This window comes from Ambystoma mexicanum, chromosome 7p, assembly GCF_040938575.1.
Source record: "Ambystoma mexicanum isolate Mex_15411 chromosome 7p, UKY_AmexF1_1, whole genome shotgun sequence".
Classification (NCBI taxonomy): domain Eukaryota; kingdom Metazoa; phylum Chordata; class Amphibia; order Caudata; family Ambystomatidae; genus Ambystoma; species Ambystoma mexicanum.
In genome coordinates, this window is record NC_090939.1 from 603,199,439 (window position 1) to 603,214,726 (window position 15,288).

The 15,288-nt window shown below is 47.6% G+C and overlaps 1 protein-coding gene across 1 annotated transcript in view; it reads right to left on the reverse strand.

Annotated features, from left to right (window-relative positions):
• The window catches only part of CYFIP1 (cytoplasmic FMR1 interacting protein 1), a 1,181,635-nt gene that overhangs the window by 748,047 nt on the left and 418,300 nt on the right, over positions 1 to 15,288 (reverse strand). The window contains 1 exon segment of the mRNA XM_069636612.1: positions 6,012 to 6,137. Coding sequence (XP_069492713.1) covers positions 6,012 to 6,137 — 126 coding nt within the window.

Below are 15,288 nucleotides of genomic sequence, written 5' to 3' on the forward strand. Positions count from 1 at the left end.
CGTTGAGCCCCTTCTCGGTTTCCACCAGTTCCTCCTCTGAGGCTGATTCCGAGTCTGTAATGGCCACTGGCCCCCCCCTCTCTTTTTCAGCCAGGGGCTTCATGGGGGTCTTGGCGATGGGCTGGAAAGAGGAATCCCTCAGCGGTGGCAGGGATACTCTGGGGCCAGAGGGCGTTTCCACAAGCGCAGTCTCAGCCGGCTTCGCCAGGGTCGCAGCGGCCCCTTCGGTCGAGGCCTTTGCCGGATGGATCAAAGCCCTCACCACCTTAGGTGCGTCCTGGGCATTCGCCTTGGGGCGAGGGTCAGTGCCTCGCTCCCCCTTCGAGATCGACCGGGTCCTCTCCATCGGCCTACCCGGGTTCTCGGACTTCCTCTTCCCCTAACCAGAGCGCTAGCTCGTGGTCGAACATGGCGGGAAAGTAGCACCCTGCTTGGCAACCGAAGAGCCCGAACTTTCGGCGCACCCGGTGCCCACAGACTCGCAGTGCTTGGCCTTCTGTTGGGCCCCCGTCGCCGGGGTCCCTCACAGGACTTAGAAGCCCACTCAGACGACTTCTTCGCCTTCTCACCTGTTGTGCCCTTCTCCAGCCAGGTGGCGGGGCGGGAACAACGATCTTGTTTGGTCCGTTCCTAAAGGTTCTTGCAGAACGCACAGTCTTTCTCCATGTGCGTCTTGTCCTCATGAAGGCAGTAGACACATTGCGAATGCTCGTCCTCCTTGAAAACGTTCTGTAATCTGCCTCCAGTACAGCACCTGAACAGCTTGGATCCGGGCGTCGAGCTTCCCTTGTCCTGGGCCATGTCTGTTGAGGTAGGCCGCAGATCTTCTGGAATCCTCCAAGTATAAACTCGACGAAAACTTCACCCTTGAGGGGCGTAGAAGAATTCCGAAACGGGTCCCCGTTATCGGAAGTAGAAGCGGTGGAGCTTGAGGCTCGATTAAACCGAAAAAATTTGAAAATCTCCTGAAAAAGTGTGAAAACGCAGTAAAAAAACTCGAGAGCTAAACACAAGGACTCCCAACACTTGAGCGTGCGGTAAAAATCTGAGGATGGCTGCCAGAGGTGGGGCTTGGGGAGAGGGCAGTCATTGGCTGGGGGCAGTATGATCCAGAGATCAGTGATTGGTTACTAAGAAAGACAGATCAGAAACGAAACTGATACCGATTTTTTTCTTTACTGAGGATTCCCAGCCTGACGACCGGGAATATTCATGAGCATGTGAATCCATGCCAGACCCCACGCTGGAGAGGAACCCTGTCCCCCTGCTGTGTCAGGAGGGGTGCCGGGCCCAGCGGTAGGTGAATGGGAGGCCTGTCTGATAGGCTGGGCAGCTCGGAGAACCATGGTCTCGCCGGCCACAAGGGAGCTATCAAAATGATGTTGAGGTGAGAAGATTACTTTATCCTGCAGTTCACCCTGTGGGACAGGGGGGGTGGGCGGGAAGGCGTACGCCTTCATGTACTTCCACTGTAGCTGGTATGCATCGCCCAGAGAACCGGGGCCTTGCCCCTGCCAGCAGGCGAACTGCTGGCATTTCTTGTTGTCGTGGGAGGTAAACAGATCCACTTGGGGATACCCGCATCTGAGGAAGATTTCCTCTAGTACCAGGTTGTTCAATTGCCACTCATAATTGTCCACCACCAATCTGCCGCGTCTGTCCGCCTCCAGGTTGGCCTCCCACAGGAGGTGGCAGCCATGAGGTAGATGTTTTCCATGGCCCATTCCCACATGCTGATAACAAGGTTGCAAAGTGGAGGGGATCTGGTACCCTGCTTGTTTACATAGTACATGCTAGTGGAGTTGTCCGTCTGGATAAGTACTGTTTTGCCATCTATGAGAGGGAGGAAGGCTTTGAGGGCCAGCCAAATGGCCTTCAAATCTAGCCAGTTGATGTGGGACTCCTGTTCCTGCCGGGTCCAGACTCCATGGACACTGGTTGTCCAGAGTCGCTCCCCAGCCATCCAGGGAGGAGTCTGTTGTGACAGAGACCTGAGGGAGAGGTTGCCGAAAGGGCTTGCCCTGCCGTAGGTTGAAGTCCGTGGAACACCAGAAGAGGCCTTGGATGAAGGGACTTGGGAATATCCACAGGCTCCGATTGTGAGCCCCTCTCCTGATTCCAGGAAGCTGCGAAGTGCAGCTGCAGTCTCCCCATCCTGAGTCTCGTGTGGGGGAAAGCCAGAAGGACTGCCGCCATAATGCCCATAAGGTGTTGGTACCACCAAGCCGAGGTCACAGTCCTGGAGAGGAAGGGAACACCCTCTCGGAGCCCGTCCCCCAGATGAGGCCCAGAAAGCTCAGCTTCTGCATGGGTTGCAGCCGAGACTTCTTGAGATTGATAATAAACCCCAGGTCGTGGAGTGTGCTCATAAGCGCGGAAGAGGTGTGAAGAACCGCCTCCAGAGATGAGGCCCAGACGAGCCAGTCGTCCTGGTATGGGCAGATGTGGTGGCTCTGGGCCCTGAGGAGGGCCGCCACCACGTTCATCAGTCTGGTGAATACCCAGGGAGCTGAGTTGCGGACGAAGGGTATAACCTTGTACTGGAAATGGCAGCCCATGATCGTGAAGCGCAGAAAGGACCGATGCGGCTGCCAAATCGGGACGTGTAGATACGCGTCCTTCAGATCCAGGGTGCACATCCAGTCTCCCCTGTTAAGTGTCTCCACAATGAGAGCTGGCGTAACCATCTTGAAATTTTGTAGCGCTAGGGAGAGATTGAGGCTGGAAAGGTACAACACAACTCATGTCAGCCTGGTTCTTCTGTGTGGCAAAAATCCTGGAATAGAAGCCCAATCTTTTCTGGGAGGCTGGGACTGCTTCCACTGCTTGGCTCTCAACAAGCGGCCAGACTTCCACCAACAGAGTTTCTGTCCCAATCTTTGGGAGAGGAGGGGATGACGGAGGGAAGGGAGGGACCGGTAGGCGGCACCCCGTGGAGACTACAGATAGAATACAGGGGCCCGAAAACTTCTGGGGCCAAAATTGCACGTGAGAGGCAAGCCTGCCCCCCACTGGAGAAACGTGGACCCGGAGGGGCGTGTCATGCCTTGTTACCCTATGAGGTTGCTGAGGAGGAGGATTGGAAAAACCCCTTGCCCCCCTGCCCCCTTTCTTTCCTCCAATGCTGACTCGGGGAACGGTCAGGTTGTCTGGACCACCGTTCTTGGAAGCCTCGGAACCCTCCAGACACCCGCCCCTTGTCGAAGCGTGGATTGGACTGGGTGTACGCCTTGGGCGTGGCCTTCGTAAGAATAAAGACTTAGCGATTTGTGAGCTGTTCTTCTTCTTATCTAATTCTTCACCTGTGGAGGATTGGAAGAGGTCACTACCCTCGAATGAAAGGTCCAATATGCTGGCGGAGGGGTACTGGGCGCTGTGGGCTGCGGTGTGGGAACCGGAGGCTGCTGTGGAGGCTGTTGTGGAACCTCCTGTGGTGCCAGGGGCAGGGAGTGCAGATGGGCCGGCAAAGGCAGCGCAGGCAGCTTTGGTACGTGTGCTGGTGCTAGAGCCCCATAGACCCCTCGCGGTCGGGCTTTTCCTAGGGAAGGAATCGCCCTTATGGGGTGCTAGGTTGAATAAAGTCCTTGCCTTTGGCCTCAAACGAAGTGAAGTCCTCTGGAGGTGACGTCTGGAATAGCTCCCTCCACCTAGCTAGACTGTTATTCAGTGCCTGTTAGGGAGAATTCTCATAAATGTGCTAATTCCCTTCACCTTAGAGACCCCCAGCAACTTTGCTGGATTTTGAGGACTTGATTTTTTTTCCTGGAAAGAATGTGAGCCTTTTTCCCCACTTTCTCATGTATTTTGATGTGTGTTTTACTCTTGTGTTCTTTAATTATGGCGTTTTAAGACAACTCCATAGGCATCATCGTTTCATGCGTGTTACACAGCACCCACAGTGCATTGACATAGGGAAGGCTTTCTAGACTTTCCCATGGTTTAAATACCTTATCTGGGATAAACTACTGTTTCCGAGAGAATGTAAAGTTAAATTGACTTCACTAGTCTTTTTACATTCCTAGACCCAGCACACACTATCTTACAATAGAGTGCTGGAGGGGTTACTTAGTATCCCCTATGTCTAGATACTCATGTAGAACTCAAACGCTAGCCTTTCCTCTCAGAATCGCTGGTCGTGGTGGTTTTACAACGAACTACACTGATTTTTACCGACCAAAAACTATTTGTAGCTCTGGTGTGATTGGCTGGCTGACTGTCTGGCAAGTACAGCCACCCTGCTGGGTGAGTCGCAGCTAGGCTGGAATGACTGGGAGAAAACTGTTTAAAAGGGGAATCTCTTGGACTGAAAGGCAGAGTCGACCACTGGAACGAAAGAACCGAAGACGAGCTGGACGAGGACGACTGCTGCAACTACTGGACCGTTGGTTTGCTCAGTGGAGCCCTGCTGCAGGTCAGAATCGCCAAGAACCGCCAAGTTCACATCGACAGAGAAGCCGCTTAAAGGACGACTTCTTCGTTTGAGTTGGTGGGACCAATCAACTCGTAAGCCATCTGGATACCATTCTCGGAGCTGGTTAGGATTAACCAGGGAGAAGGACACCAGCTTGTGTGCTTGAAGAACAGCAACCGTAACCGAACATTTGCCGATTTGCCAGCTTTGTGATCCATCCCCGTGCAGTGCAGGAGTCCCCCGACGTCCTCCCTCTTGATCCCACGACTGAGGCTCAGGAACAGCGAGATCTGCAGAAACAGAAGTCTTCAGCTGCATTTCTTTCTTCAATGTAAGGTACTGTGAAAACCAGACCGAGAGAACTTACCTCTCCCTGCGAAAGTTCGTGGAACTTTGGCAACTTGCAGGCCTAGTCAGCCTGTGCCACGACATACAAACCTTTCTTCCGTGAACTACTTCTAAGAACCGTGGCAAAGACTTTTCCGTTTTAAATACCAGAACCGTTTTTACTTATAGAAGACACTAGTGCATTGACTTTGGCCTATCTATTGCATTGACTCAACTCCTCCGGTGAACTCCAACTATTTGCACTGTTTTAAAGTAACTGTAATATTTGTTTAATCAATTTATGCCTTTTTGCTCCTACTTCAATGCTATTTTACTCCGACTTCAAGGGAGCTCAACTGATTAGAAATCAGTATTGTAGTATAATTTCTGTGTGGTATTGGTTGCCTCCTTTAGTGAATGCTTTCTAAATGATTGTGTAATAAATTAATAATTGTTTCACTAAGAAACGTTGAGTATAAGTATCTGAATACTTGCTATTGTAGACCTTTTTGTAACACCCTTACAAGCTCACATTCCCTCTTGAGATAAGCCTGGCTGCTCAGCTCGCTACCAAGAACTGTGTGGTACAGACTTATACCAAAGGTTGGTTTTGCTTAATCCTGTAGTCCTAGTTGTGTGTAGTGGTCCCAGAGGGTACTGCATACAAAATTTGCTTAACAGTGCCCGAGGTGTCAAGGAGTCCCACGCAGAGCAACCTTCCCAGCCGTGGTCAGGGCCAAGGCAGCGGAGGCAAAAGGCATGGGGGTCTAATTTTGGGAAGAGCCCCTCGCAGGCTGGACACCTGCTGTAGCCCGTTGAAGTCGACGTGCGCCGAGGAGGAGCGTGGCGTCGGAGGACCAAGTATCTAGAAGAAAAAAGAAAAGAAAAGACAAGAATATCCGTGGAAAAGCGTGTGGTATTACATGGCTGAAGCCAAATCCAGGATCGCTGGTGAAATCGGCCTGTTCCCGTCGACTCGGAAAAGGGGACCGGGATTGGCGCCGGTGGGCAGAGTCAGGCGAGCACATGCTCCCAGGGCCGCGCCCCGCGCATCTCTAATTTAAAGGAGAAGATTTGTCTTGTGAAAAAGGTTCCGTCTCCCATCTGTCGCGAGGGACGCCCATACAGTATGGAGGAAAGGGAACGCAAGAGTACACCAAAGGTCCAAACAAACAACTGCTGATGCATGCTGAATGAATTAATGAATGGCAGCTTTTTTTCCAAAAGATATTGATATTGGCAAATAAAAGTGAATATTATTTTAGTTTCTCACCTCTACCAGTGCAAACTTCTCTTCGCTGTCATAATTGTACCGTGTTGCTCTTTCATACTCTTCTGCATTGTCTGGGCAGTCCTTGTTGGAGTACTTGTCCGTGGGGTGAACCAACTTCCAAGAATACTGTAGTTAAAAGAACATTGAAAAACAATCAAAAGAGAGAAAAGAATGGCAGATGATAAACACCATGGGGCTTGGTCACTGCAATAGTCGGACAGAGGTTCTATTAAACAGTTGTTTGATATGGCATGCAGATTCCCAAACAGCATACAGTACGTAAGCATGCATGTGCGCAAATCTGAAGCTCCTCATTGTCTGAAAGTTATTACCTGTTTGATCAGTGTCTTCATAATCCACCACTGTACCAGCACATACCATTTAAACAATCCATCTTGGAAAACGTAACACCATGCTTTGCAAACAAAGTACTGACTTTCGCCCTTCACTCAAAACTCTTGAACACTGATCTTCATATAGTTTAGTTGGCATGTCTACACCAATCGGCTCATAGAGAGCAGAGGGACGGACCATTTCATGCAAAGCTTGATTTGAAGTTATTTATGCACTGACTATTTAGAAGAGGAGCGAAAATGTTACAGGGGAGAAATATAAATCTGTACTTTCCAGAGCTAAAGAGGAGCCCAGGACAGATACTGTCCTGGGCCCTTAGAGTTCTCTTCCAAGTCCTGAAAAATGAAAAGCAAAAGCATAGGAATAGAGAGCATGTTATACTGATGGGCAATAAATATTCCTGGCCTTTTGGGAGGGGCTTTCAGAACCTACACTTGTGTGGGGTTCTGGGAAGCAGGTCTAGCGACATGCAAAAGCTTTTCATCCATTAGTCTAAGCAAATCATCGGGGTAGCATAGGATGAGCAGTACGGCTTAGGCTTTGGACATCAGGGGCTTGGTGGCTTGTAGAGCCAAATTAAATAAGGTTGACAAATAAACAAATGTCCTTGTAGATGTATACAAATTCAATTAATTAAGAACACACATGTACTAAAAGGCAACACTACTACTCACTAGTCAGCAACAATCTACATATATACATAAACAACTGGTAACCCACAAAAGAGGTGAAGAGCACTACTATTTTACTTTTAAAAACAGTTAGAAGGATGTGCTTTCGCACAGCTGGCCATGTAGACGTGAGCTTCTATGGCTTCCAGAGCTCCGGCCCTGCAATATCCAGCCCAAGCCAAAAGACTTGCATGTTATTCAGTACTCACCCATTCATTCCAGCCTAGCTGTCAGTCACCCAGCAGTCACTGGATGAAGGAACCGAAGAACTTGAAGAGGACGCCTGCTGCAACTCCTGGACCTTTGGTTTGCCTGGTGCAGCCCTGCTGCTGTGCTGAAACTCCAAATTCTTATCGACAGAGAAGCCCCTGCAAGGATGTGGGACAAATCAACTCCAAAGTAAGCCACCTGGACATCCATCTCGGAGCTTCTTGAATTTCCACAGAGTTGCTGCTGGAAACCGTATAGCCAGGGAAAGGAACACCAGACTGTGCGCATTGCTTTTAAGCTGGCGTAGAGCTCCAGGAAGAGCCTCCGGACTCCCAGGAAGCAGGACTGACCGAGCCGGAGCCCCCTCAAGGGAGTGCGGGACCCCAGAAGCAAGGAATCCCGACAGCCAGGAACCACCAGTGTTGCTATTTGCAGAAGACACGAGGAGCTGAAACACTGAACAGCCACTGAAAGTGAAGTTTGCAGGTTGCGAGTTTTGACTGTCCCAGTGCAGTGCAGGAGTCCCCCGACCTCCTCCCTCTTGTCCCCAATACAGAGGCCCAGGAACAGTGAGATCGGCAGAGCTGCACAGGAACAGGAGTCATCTGCTGCATCTTTTCTTCATTTTTCAAGGTACTGTACAAAGTCTAAGAGAACTTATCTCTTGCTGTAGAGTTGCTTGCAACTTCTACTACTCACAAGTCTATCAGCTTGTGGCCCTACATTTGATTCTTCTTTTCTTCAAAGACTTCTAAAACATTATGCAAAGACTTTTCCATTTACCTACCAGAAGTGCTTCATCCTATACAAGACTTTTGCCCATTGACTTTGGCCTAGCCTATTGTACTGAACGACTCTTCTTGGGGGGGATCCAAAAGTATTTGCCCGCTTAAGAATATTTGTGGTCTCTTGTATGTTCAAAATAATCTTTTCTTTTGACTTATTATATGATCCTAAATGAAACAGTAATATATTAATGTCCCCAGCACCCTAGCAATTGAAGTCACCTGAGGGTGTAGGTAATGTCTGTGGGCCATCCCAAAAGGGTATCTACTGATTTAGAGATATTAAGAGTGTATATTCCATGAAGTGTATTTGAGTGTTACTATTATATTGCTCCCTTCTGAAGAAGGCCTATTCTAACTGACTGATAAATAAATGTATAATTGTTTATTCAAGAAATCTTGTGGAAGAGTTTATTTGAATACTTTTAAATGTAAATCTCTGTGTAACGCCACTACAGCTCACATTGACCCCTCTTGAGATAAGCCTGGCTGCTCAACACGCTACCAAAACTGTGAAGTACAAACTTATACCAAAGGTTGTGTTTCCTATACCTGAAGTCCGAGTTGTTTGTAGTGTTCCCAGAGAGTACTGCATACAAACTTTGCCTAACAGACGCCATCTTAGTTGCCCCAATCGGCACAGAAGACCGCGCCAGCGGGGAACTACCTGAACCAGCCAAGGGGGACCCGGAGGTACTTCCAGCTTCTCTCCCCCACCCCCTGTGCCGTACCGAATACACCAGGTGCCGGACCTTGCAGAGCAGACGAACAGTGATCCACAGGGCGATTGTGGCAGACCAGAATTGGATAAGAGGTGGGGCGACTGGTCGCAGAGTGTGGGCCTGAATTTAATCCTCAGGATATCCTGGTGAGCCCAGATCATTGTAGGCTTTCAAAACCATATGAAATACCAGGCCGTGATACGCAGGGCTCCCCCACCCCCTCTAATTGAGACAGTTGGACCCACACTCCTGTAACCACATCTCAGGATACTGTGTGGCTGGATAGATTGTGTTAGAGGTGGCTGACAAAGGGTGAAAAAAACGAAGCATGAAGCAAAATATAATCTATGCTGATTTGGGCTCTCACGCACGACTCCTGAATTAAAGGCCCTGGATATCTCCAATACAGTCACCCGCTCCAACCCGTAGAGGCCTTGTTCATGGCTAAGGACACAGTGAAAAAAACAGGGCACGCAACACAAAATGATGGACAGATACACTGACCCCACTCTACCCCTGCACAGACCATAGCGCTGGGACACCTCCGCCCGTTGCAAAATCTCTCACAACCGCTGCTCATTTCTCCAGAGCTAAGGCTCATTTCACGGAGCATTTCCATTAAGTGCCACACTTTGTGAAGTCATCACGCTAAGGAGACATTGTCAGGACCTTTTTTTTCATTTCCTCTAATAATCCTGAAATTTCTCATAGGTACTAGGACAGTTTTTCTAAAGTCCACCCATTGGGCTTTATAAAACTATACCTTAGGAAATACAGTAAATTCCAACTCTTAGTATAGTCCTGCACTGCATAATTAGATAGCGTGGATAGAGAAGTCATGCTTATTTTAGGAGGGAGATAGGGCTGTACATAGGTACAAAGATCCTGTAGCATACATATGGTCCAAAGCAACACTAATACACTGATGTATTGTAAAAGTAAGGTTTATTGTATATATACACAGGCAAAGAGAATTCTTTAGAAAGGTAAGTACTATTATCATTCATAAACAATTATAAAAAAACAACACAATATTTATGGTATGTAAACCAAAGTATACTCCTTGTTTGAATAGCAGTATGCAGTTCAAGGTGAGTAAAACCTAGTGTTAAACATTTAGAATGGCAGTATGCTATTCAAGGGGAGCAAACCCATGTTAGTAGACTTTTAGAATGACAGCATGTAACTCAAGGTAAGCAGGCCCTATTGTAATAAGACATGCATTACTGACTGTAATAGCCTTTCTGATGATAGAATCTGCTTAGATTCACATGATGTGCATATAGTCCGACATCTAGTAGACATTGTGGCGTATTGCATTTTTCTTTCAAAGATTGAAAGGGGATGTCGACATGGGTGCGACAGTAACACCATCCCTAACATGATGTGTAGCGTACCCAAAATCCTGAACGTGTCGAGGTCCCTCTGGTTGCGTTTTTTCTACCGGTAGGGAGTCTTGTAGTCAGTGTGAGAGAGTACAGAAGAGAGAAGGTGTAAAAGGTGTATGTTCCTTCTACTCCACGAGGGGAGGAAGGGTGGGCGCATGTGAATCTAAGCAGATACAATCATCAGAAATGGCATTACAGTGAGTAATGCATGTCTTCTGATGCTGGTGAATATGCTTAGAATCACATGCTATGCATAGACTAGCGAGCAGTACCTAGAGATGGTGGTGGGATGTGTGAAGGAACAGTAGCAAAGATGTCTTAGCACTGCTTGTCCCATCTGAGAATCAGACCTACAGAGTGTATCTAGGCAGTAGTGTTGTGTAAGAATGTGTACAGAACTCCAGGTTGCTGCTTTGCAAATGGAATCAAGAGGAACATTTGCAAGTAATGCTATGGTAGCCCCTGTGCCCCGAGTAGAGTGTGCTCTTAGCGTGAAGGGTAGATCTCTCTTGGCAAGAGTGTAACACAGTGTGATGCAGTTTATGATCCACTTGGAGATAGCTGATTTAGAGACAGGGTCCCCTTCTCTGCTAGCTGCCACTGAAACAAAGAACTGATTTGTATTCCTTAGTGGCTTTGTCTTTTCCATATAGTAGATAACCCCTCTCCTTACATTCAGTGTGTGGAGGCTTCTTTCTGCCACGTTAGTGGGGTTCTGAAAAAAGGTGGGTAGTTCTATGGACTGGTTTACATGGAACTTCGAGGTAAATTTAGGCGCAAAGCGAGGGTGTGTGCGCAAAACCACCTTGTCTTGGTGAATTGTGACAAATGGGTCCTGAACTGAAAGGGCCTGCAGTTAACCAACTCTCCTCATAGAGGTAATCGCCACCAGGAAGGCGGTCTTGTAGGGGAGTGCTTTAAGGCTAGCCTTGTGTTAGGCAACGTTTGTATGCAGTACCCTCTGGGAACACTACACACAACGATGACTACAGGTGTAAGCAAACCAACCTTTGGTATAAGTCTGTACTACACAGTTTTGGTAGTGGGGCCGTGCAGCCAGGCTTATCTCAAGAGGGGGAATGTGAGCAGTAATGATGGTACAAAGAGGTGTACAATCACAGGTGCTCAAATAAACTCTTACACTCAAGGTCTCTTTGATAAATACTTATTAATTTATTTATCTGTCAGTTATAAAACATTCATTAGAAGGAGGCAATTAACACAAATATACTTCAATACTATTTCAGAATACTTTTCAAGAGGAGTGAAGGGCAAAGATTATTAGAACATGAAAAGTTACAATTATTCTTAGAACGTGCAAGTACTTTGAGCTCACCAGAAGCGTCAAGTCAATTCAATAGGCTAGGCCAAAGTCAATGGGCTAAAGTCTCGGATAGGATCAAGCGGTTCTGGTAAGTAAACAGTAAAGTCGCTGCACAAGTTCTCAGAAGTAGTTTATAAAATGAAGAGTCATATGTTGGGTCACAAGCTTATTAGGCCTGCAAGTTGAAAATGAGTCAAGCACTTTCAATGCGAGAGGCAAGTTCTTTGTCTTGTTTCACAGCACCTTACAATGAAGAAAAAGAGAGCTGATAACTTCTGTTCCTGGCAGTTCCGGCAGATCTCGCTGTTCCTGGGCCTCAGTCGTGGGGACAAGAGAGAGGACGTCGGAGGACTCCTCTGGTCAAAAGCTTGCAACTGGCAAACTTCAACAAAAATTCCAGTGGCTGTAAATAACGCACACAAACTGGTGTCCCTCGCCCTGGTCCTACGGTTTCCTGCAGCAACTCTGAGGAAATTCAACCAGCTCCGAGATGGGTGTCCAGGTGGCTTACTTTGGAGATGATTGGTCCCACCAACTCAAATGGAGAAGTCGTCCTTTGCAGGGCTTCTCCATCGATGCGAACCTGGCGATTCGGACCTGCCGCAGGGCTTCACCGGGCAAACCAACGGTCCAGCAGTTGCAGCAGCCATCCTCTTCAAGCTCTTCTTCGGTTCCTTCGTCCAGTGGTCGACTCTGCCTTCCAAGCCAAGAGACTCGCCTTTTTTTCATTTCTCTCCCATTCAATCCAGCCTAGCTGTCACTCACCCAGCAGCGTGGCTGTCCCTGCCGGGCAGTCAGCCAGCCAATCACCACAGAGTGCATTTGGGTTTCCTAGGAGACTAAGCACAGGGAGTTTCGGCACCTCCCTTACTTTCTGCCCACCCCAAAGGGCGCCAGAGGCGGTCTTCACTCCTGAAGCCCTCCAAAGGCGAATGAACAAGGAGACCAAACCTGGTTTGGCGTGCAGAGAAAACCTCTAGAAGGACCTTTCCACAAAGAAATGGTGAAAAAAGAAGACCATGTTCTGTTTTAACAAAGGGGGCTCAGACGCCATCTTGTAAAACATGGCTCCCGCGATTTAACATTACCGGAGCTACGAATAGTTCCCGGTCAGGAAAAATCATAGTAGTATGTTGAAAAACCACTGCCACCAGCCATTCTGAGAGGAAAGGGTAGCATTTGACTGCTACATGAGTATCTAGACACAGGGGATAGCAAGTAACTCCTCCAGCACTCTATTGTAAGATAGGTTGTGCTGGGTCTAGGAATGTAAAAGACTAGTCAAGTCAATTTCTGCTTACAGTAGTTTATCCCAGAGAAGGTAGTTAAACCTTGGGAAAGCCTGAAAAGGTTTCCCTGTGTAACTGCACTGAGGGTGCTGTGTGACGCAATTGAAAAAGATAATGCCTATGGAGTTGGTTAGACCCCATAACTAAGAAAACACAGAGGTAAAGCACATATCAAAATACATTAGAGAGTGGGAAAAAGGGTCACACTCGCGCCAGGTAAAAAAAAAGCAAGTCCTCAAAATCCAGCAAAGTTGATGGGGGTCTCTAAGGTGAAGGGAATTAGCATATTTTTGAGAATTGTCCCTAACACCTTGTGCATTGGTTCAAAGGGAGGCCCCATTAGTCTGGTAAGAAAAACATTCTGGTCCCACCGGGGAGCTGGGTTGGAAAATAGGGGGATGAAGTCCCTTTACACCTTCCATAAAGGTCTTAATTACAGGAAATGTCCACCATGAAACCTTGCTCAGGGCCGTAGTGTACATCGAAAGTGCGGCTAAATGGGCTTTAAGAGAACTGAAAACCAGACCTGAATCTAAAAGGTGGGTTAGGTACAGAACGATATCTTTAGGTGAGCATTCAATAGGATTGATGCGCTTGCCATTACACCAGATGACAACATTCCTCAGAGTTGCTGCAAGTCTCTGGTGAGTATGTCTGCCAGAAGATTTAAGATGGTAAACTTTCTCTACTTGCACCCCCCCCCCTCTCTCCCCCATCAAGTAGAAACCTCTGAAAGATTTTCCAGGCACTACAAGTCTTGACAACATAGACTGCGTGCAACATTGCAAATTTCAAAAAATATTCTTGTTTTATTCAAAATATTTAAATTAAAACGTAAAATACTACCCTCACCTAACACAGTGTAAATGCTAACACTAAAACCTACAAAATCTAAAAAGCTAGGCTTCAAAATAAACACGTACCCAAGACACAAACGAAATCCCATATCACAATACACAAAAACCGATATGTGATTTCGTTTGTGTCTTGGGTACGTGTTTATTTTGAAGCCTAGCTTTTTAGATTTTGTAGGTTTTAGTGTTAGCATTTACACTGTGTTAGGTGAGGGTAGTATTTTACGTTTTAATTTAAATATTTTGAATAAAACATAAAACAAGAATATTTTTTGAAATTTGGAATGTTGCACGCAGTCTATGTTGTCAAGACTTGTAGTGCCTGGAAAATCTTTCAGAGATTTCTACTTGATGGGGGAGAGAGAGGGGTGCAAGTAGAGAAAGTTTACCATCTTATCCTTCTTTTATGATATATATCAATATTGCTATTAGTGGAGTAAGATGTGGTACGTGTAAATAGGAATTTTTGTACCTATTTGAATACAAGAAGATTGAGTTCCCCAGGAACATGTTGTGAAAGGAGGAACATTTTGTGTCTGAGAGCCCACTACCATATGTTCTGGGACAGTCTAGGCAGCCCTATAGAGTGAGTGCCCCCTTGTTCGTTAAGGTCATATAACGCCGTAGTACTGTCCCTGAGGACTAGAACTGTCTTCCCCTGGAGGTGTGTCTGGAAGGCCTTCAGGGCCTTCAACACTACTAGCAGTTCCAATAGGTTGATGTGATTGGATGCTACCGCTGGGGACCACACGCCGTGTGCAGTCTGTTGAAGGAGGTGAGCCAACCACCCGTTCAGAGATGCATCTGTGGTGAGAGTGGCTTCTACTGTGGGGGTGGTGAAGGTTTTCCCCTGCAGAAGGTTTGCCCTGGACCACCACTGCAGAGACTGAACGAGGGCTGCTGAGACGACCACCAGATCGTCCCACTGGCCGCTGGCCTGACACCATTGGCTCGAGAGCCACTCTTGCATGGGGAGCATGCGCAGACTAGCGTAAGGAACTAGGTACACGCAGGAAGCCATCATCCCCAGCAGTCGCATGGCTTTGCGTACTGTCACCTGCTGACTGGCTACATAGTGAGGGATCTGGAACAGCATCTTTTGAACCCTCTCGTTGGAGGGAAAGACAATGCTGTCTTTGGCCCGAATTAGGGCCCCCAGAAACTGTTAGACTTGATTGGGGTTTAGACTGGATTTTTTCTCATTCATAGAAGAACCTAGGCTGAAGAGAACATCTACTCTCTTCTGGGTATTTGTTTGGCATGTTCCATACAAATCCCCTCTTATGAGCCAGTCGTCAAGGTAACGATAGACTGGGATGGACTGCCGGCGCAGGTGAGCAGCTACTACCGCCAGCACTTTTGTGATTACTCGTGGCACTGAGGCAATGCCGAAGGGGAGAACCTTGAATTGATAGTGGGTGTCCTCTATCATGAACATGAAGTACTTTCTGTGCGCTGGCAACATTGAGATATGAAAGTATGCAACTTTCATGTTTAATGTGGCCATGTAATCCCCCTGCTGCAGCAGTGGGATTACCTCCTGCAGTGTTGTCATTCTGAATTTTTGAGGTTTGACATATTTGTTCGCGGTGCGCAGGTCTAAAACAGGGCGCATGGTGAGATCCTTTTTGGGTACAAGGAAGTATACTGAATAAATACCCTTGTTTACCTAGATAATGG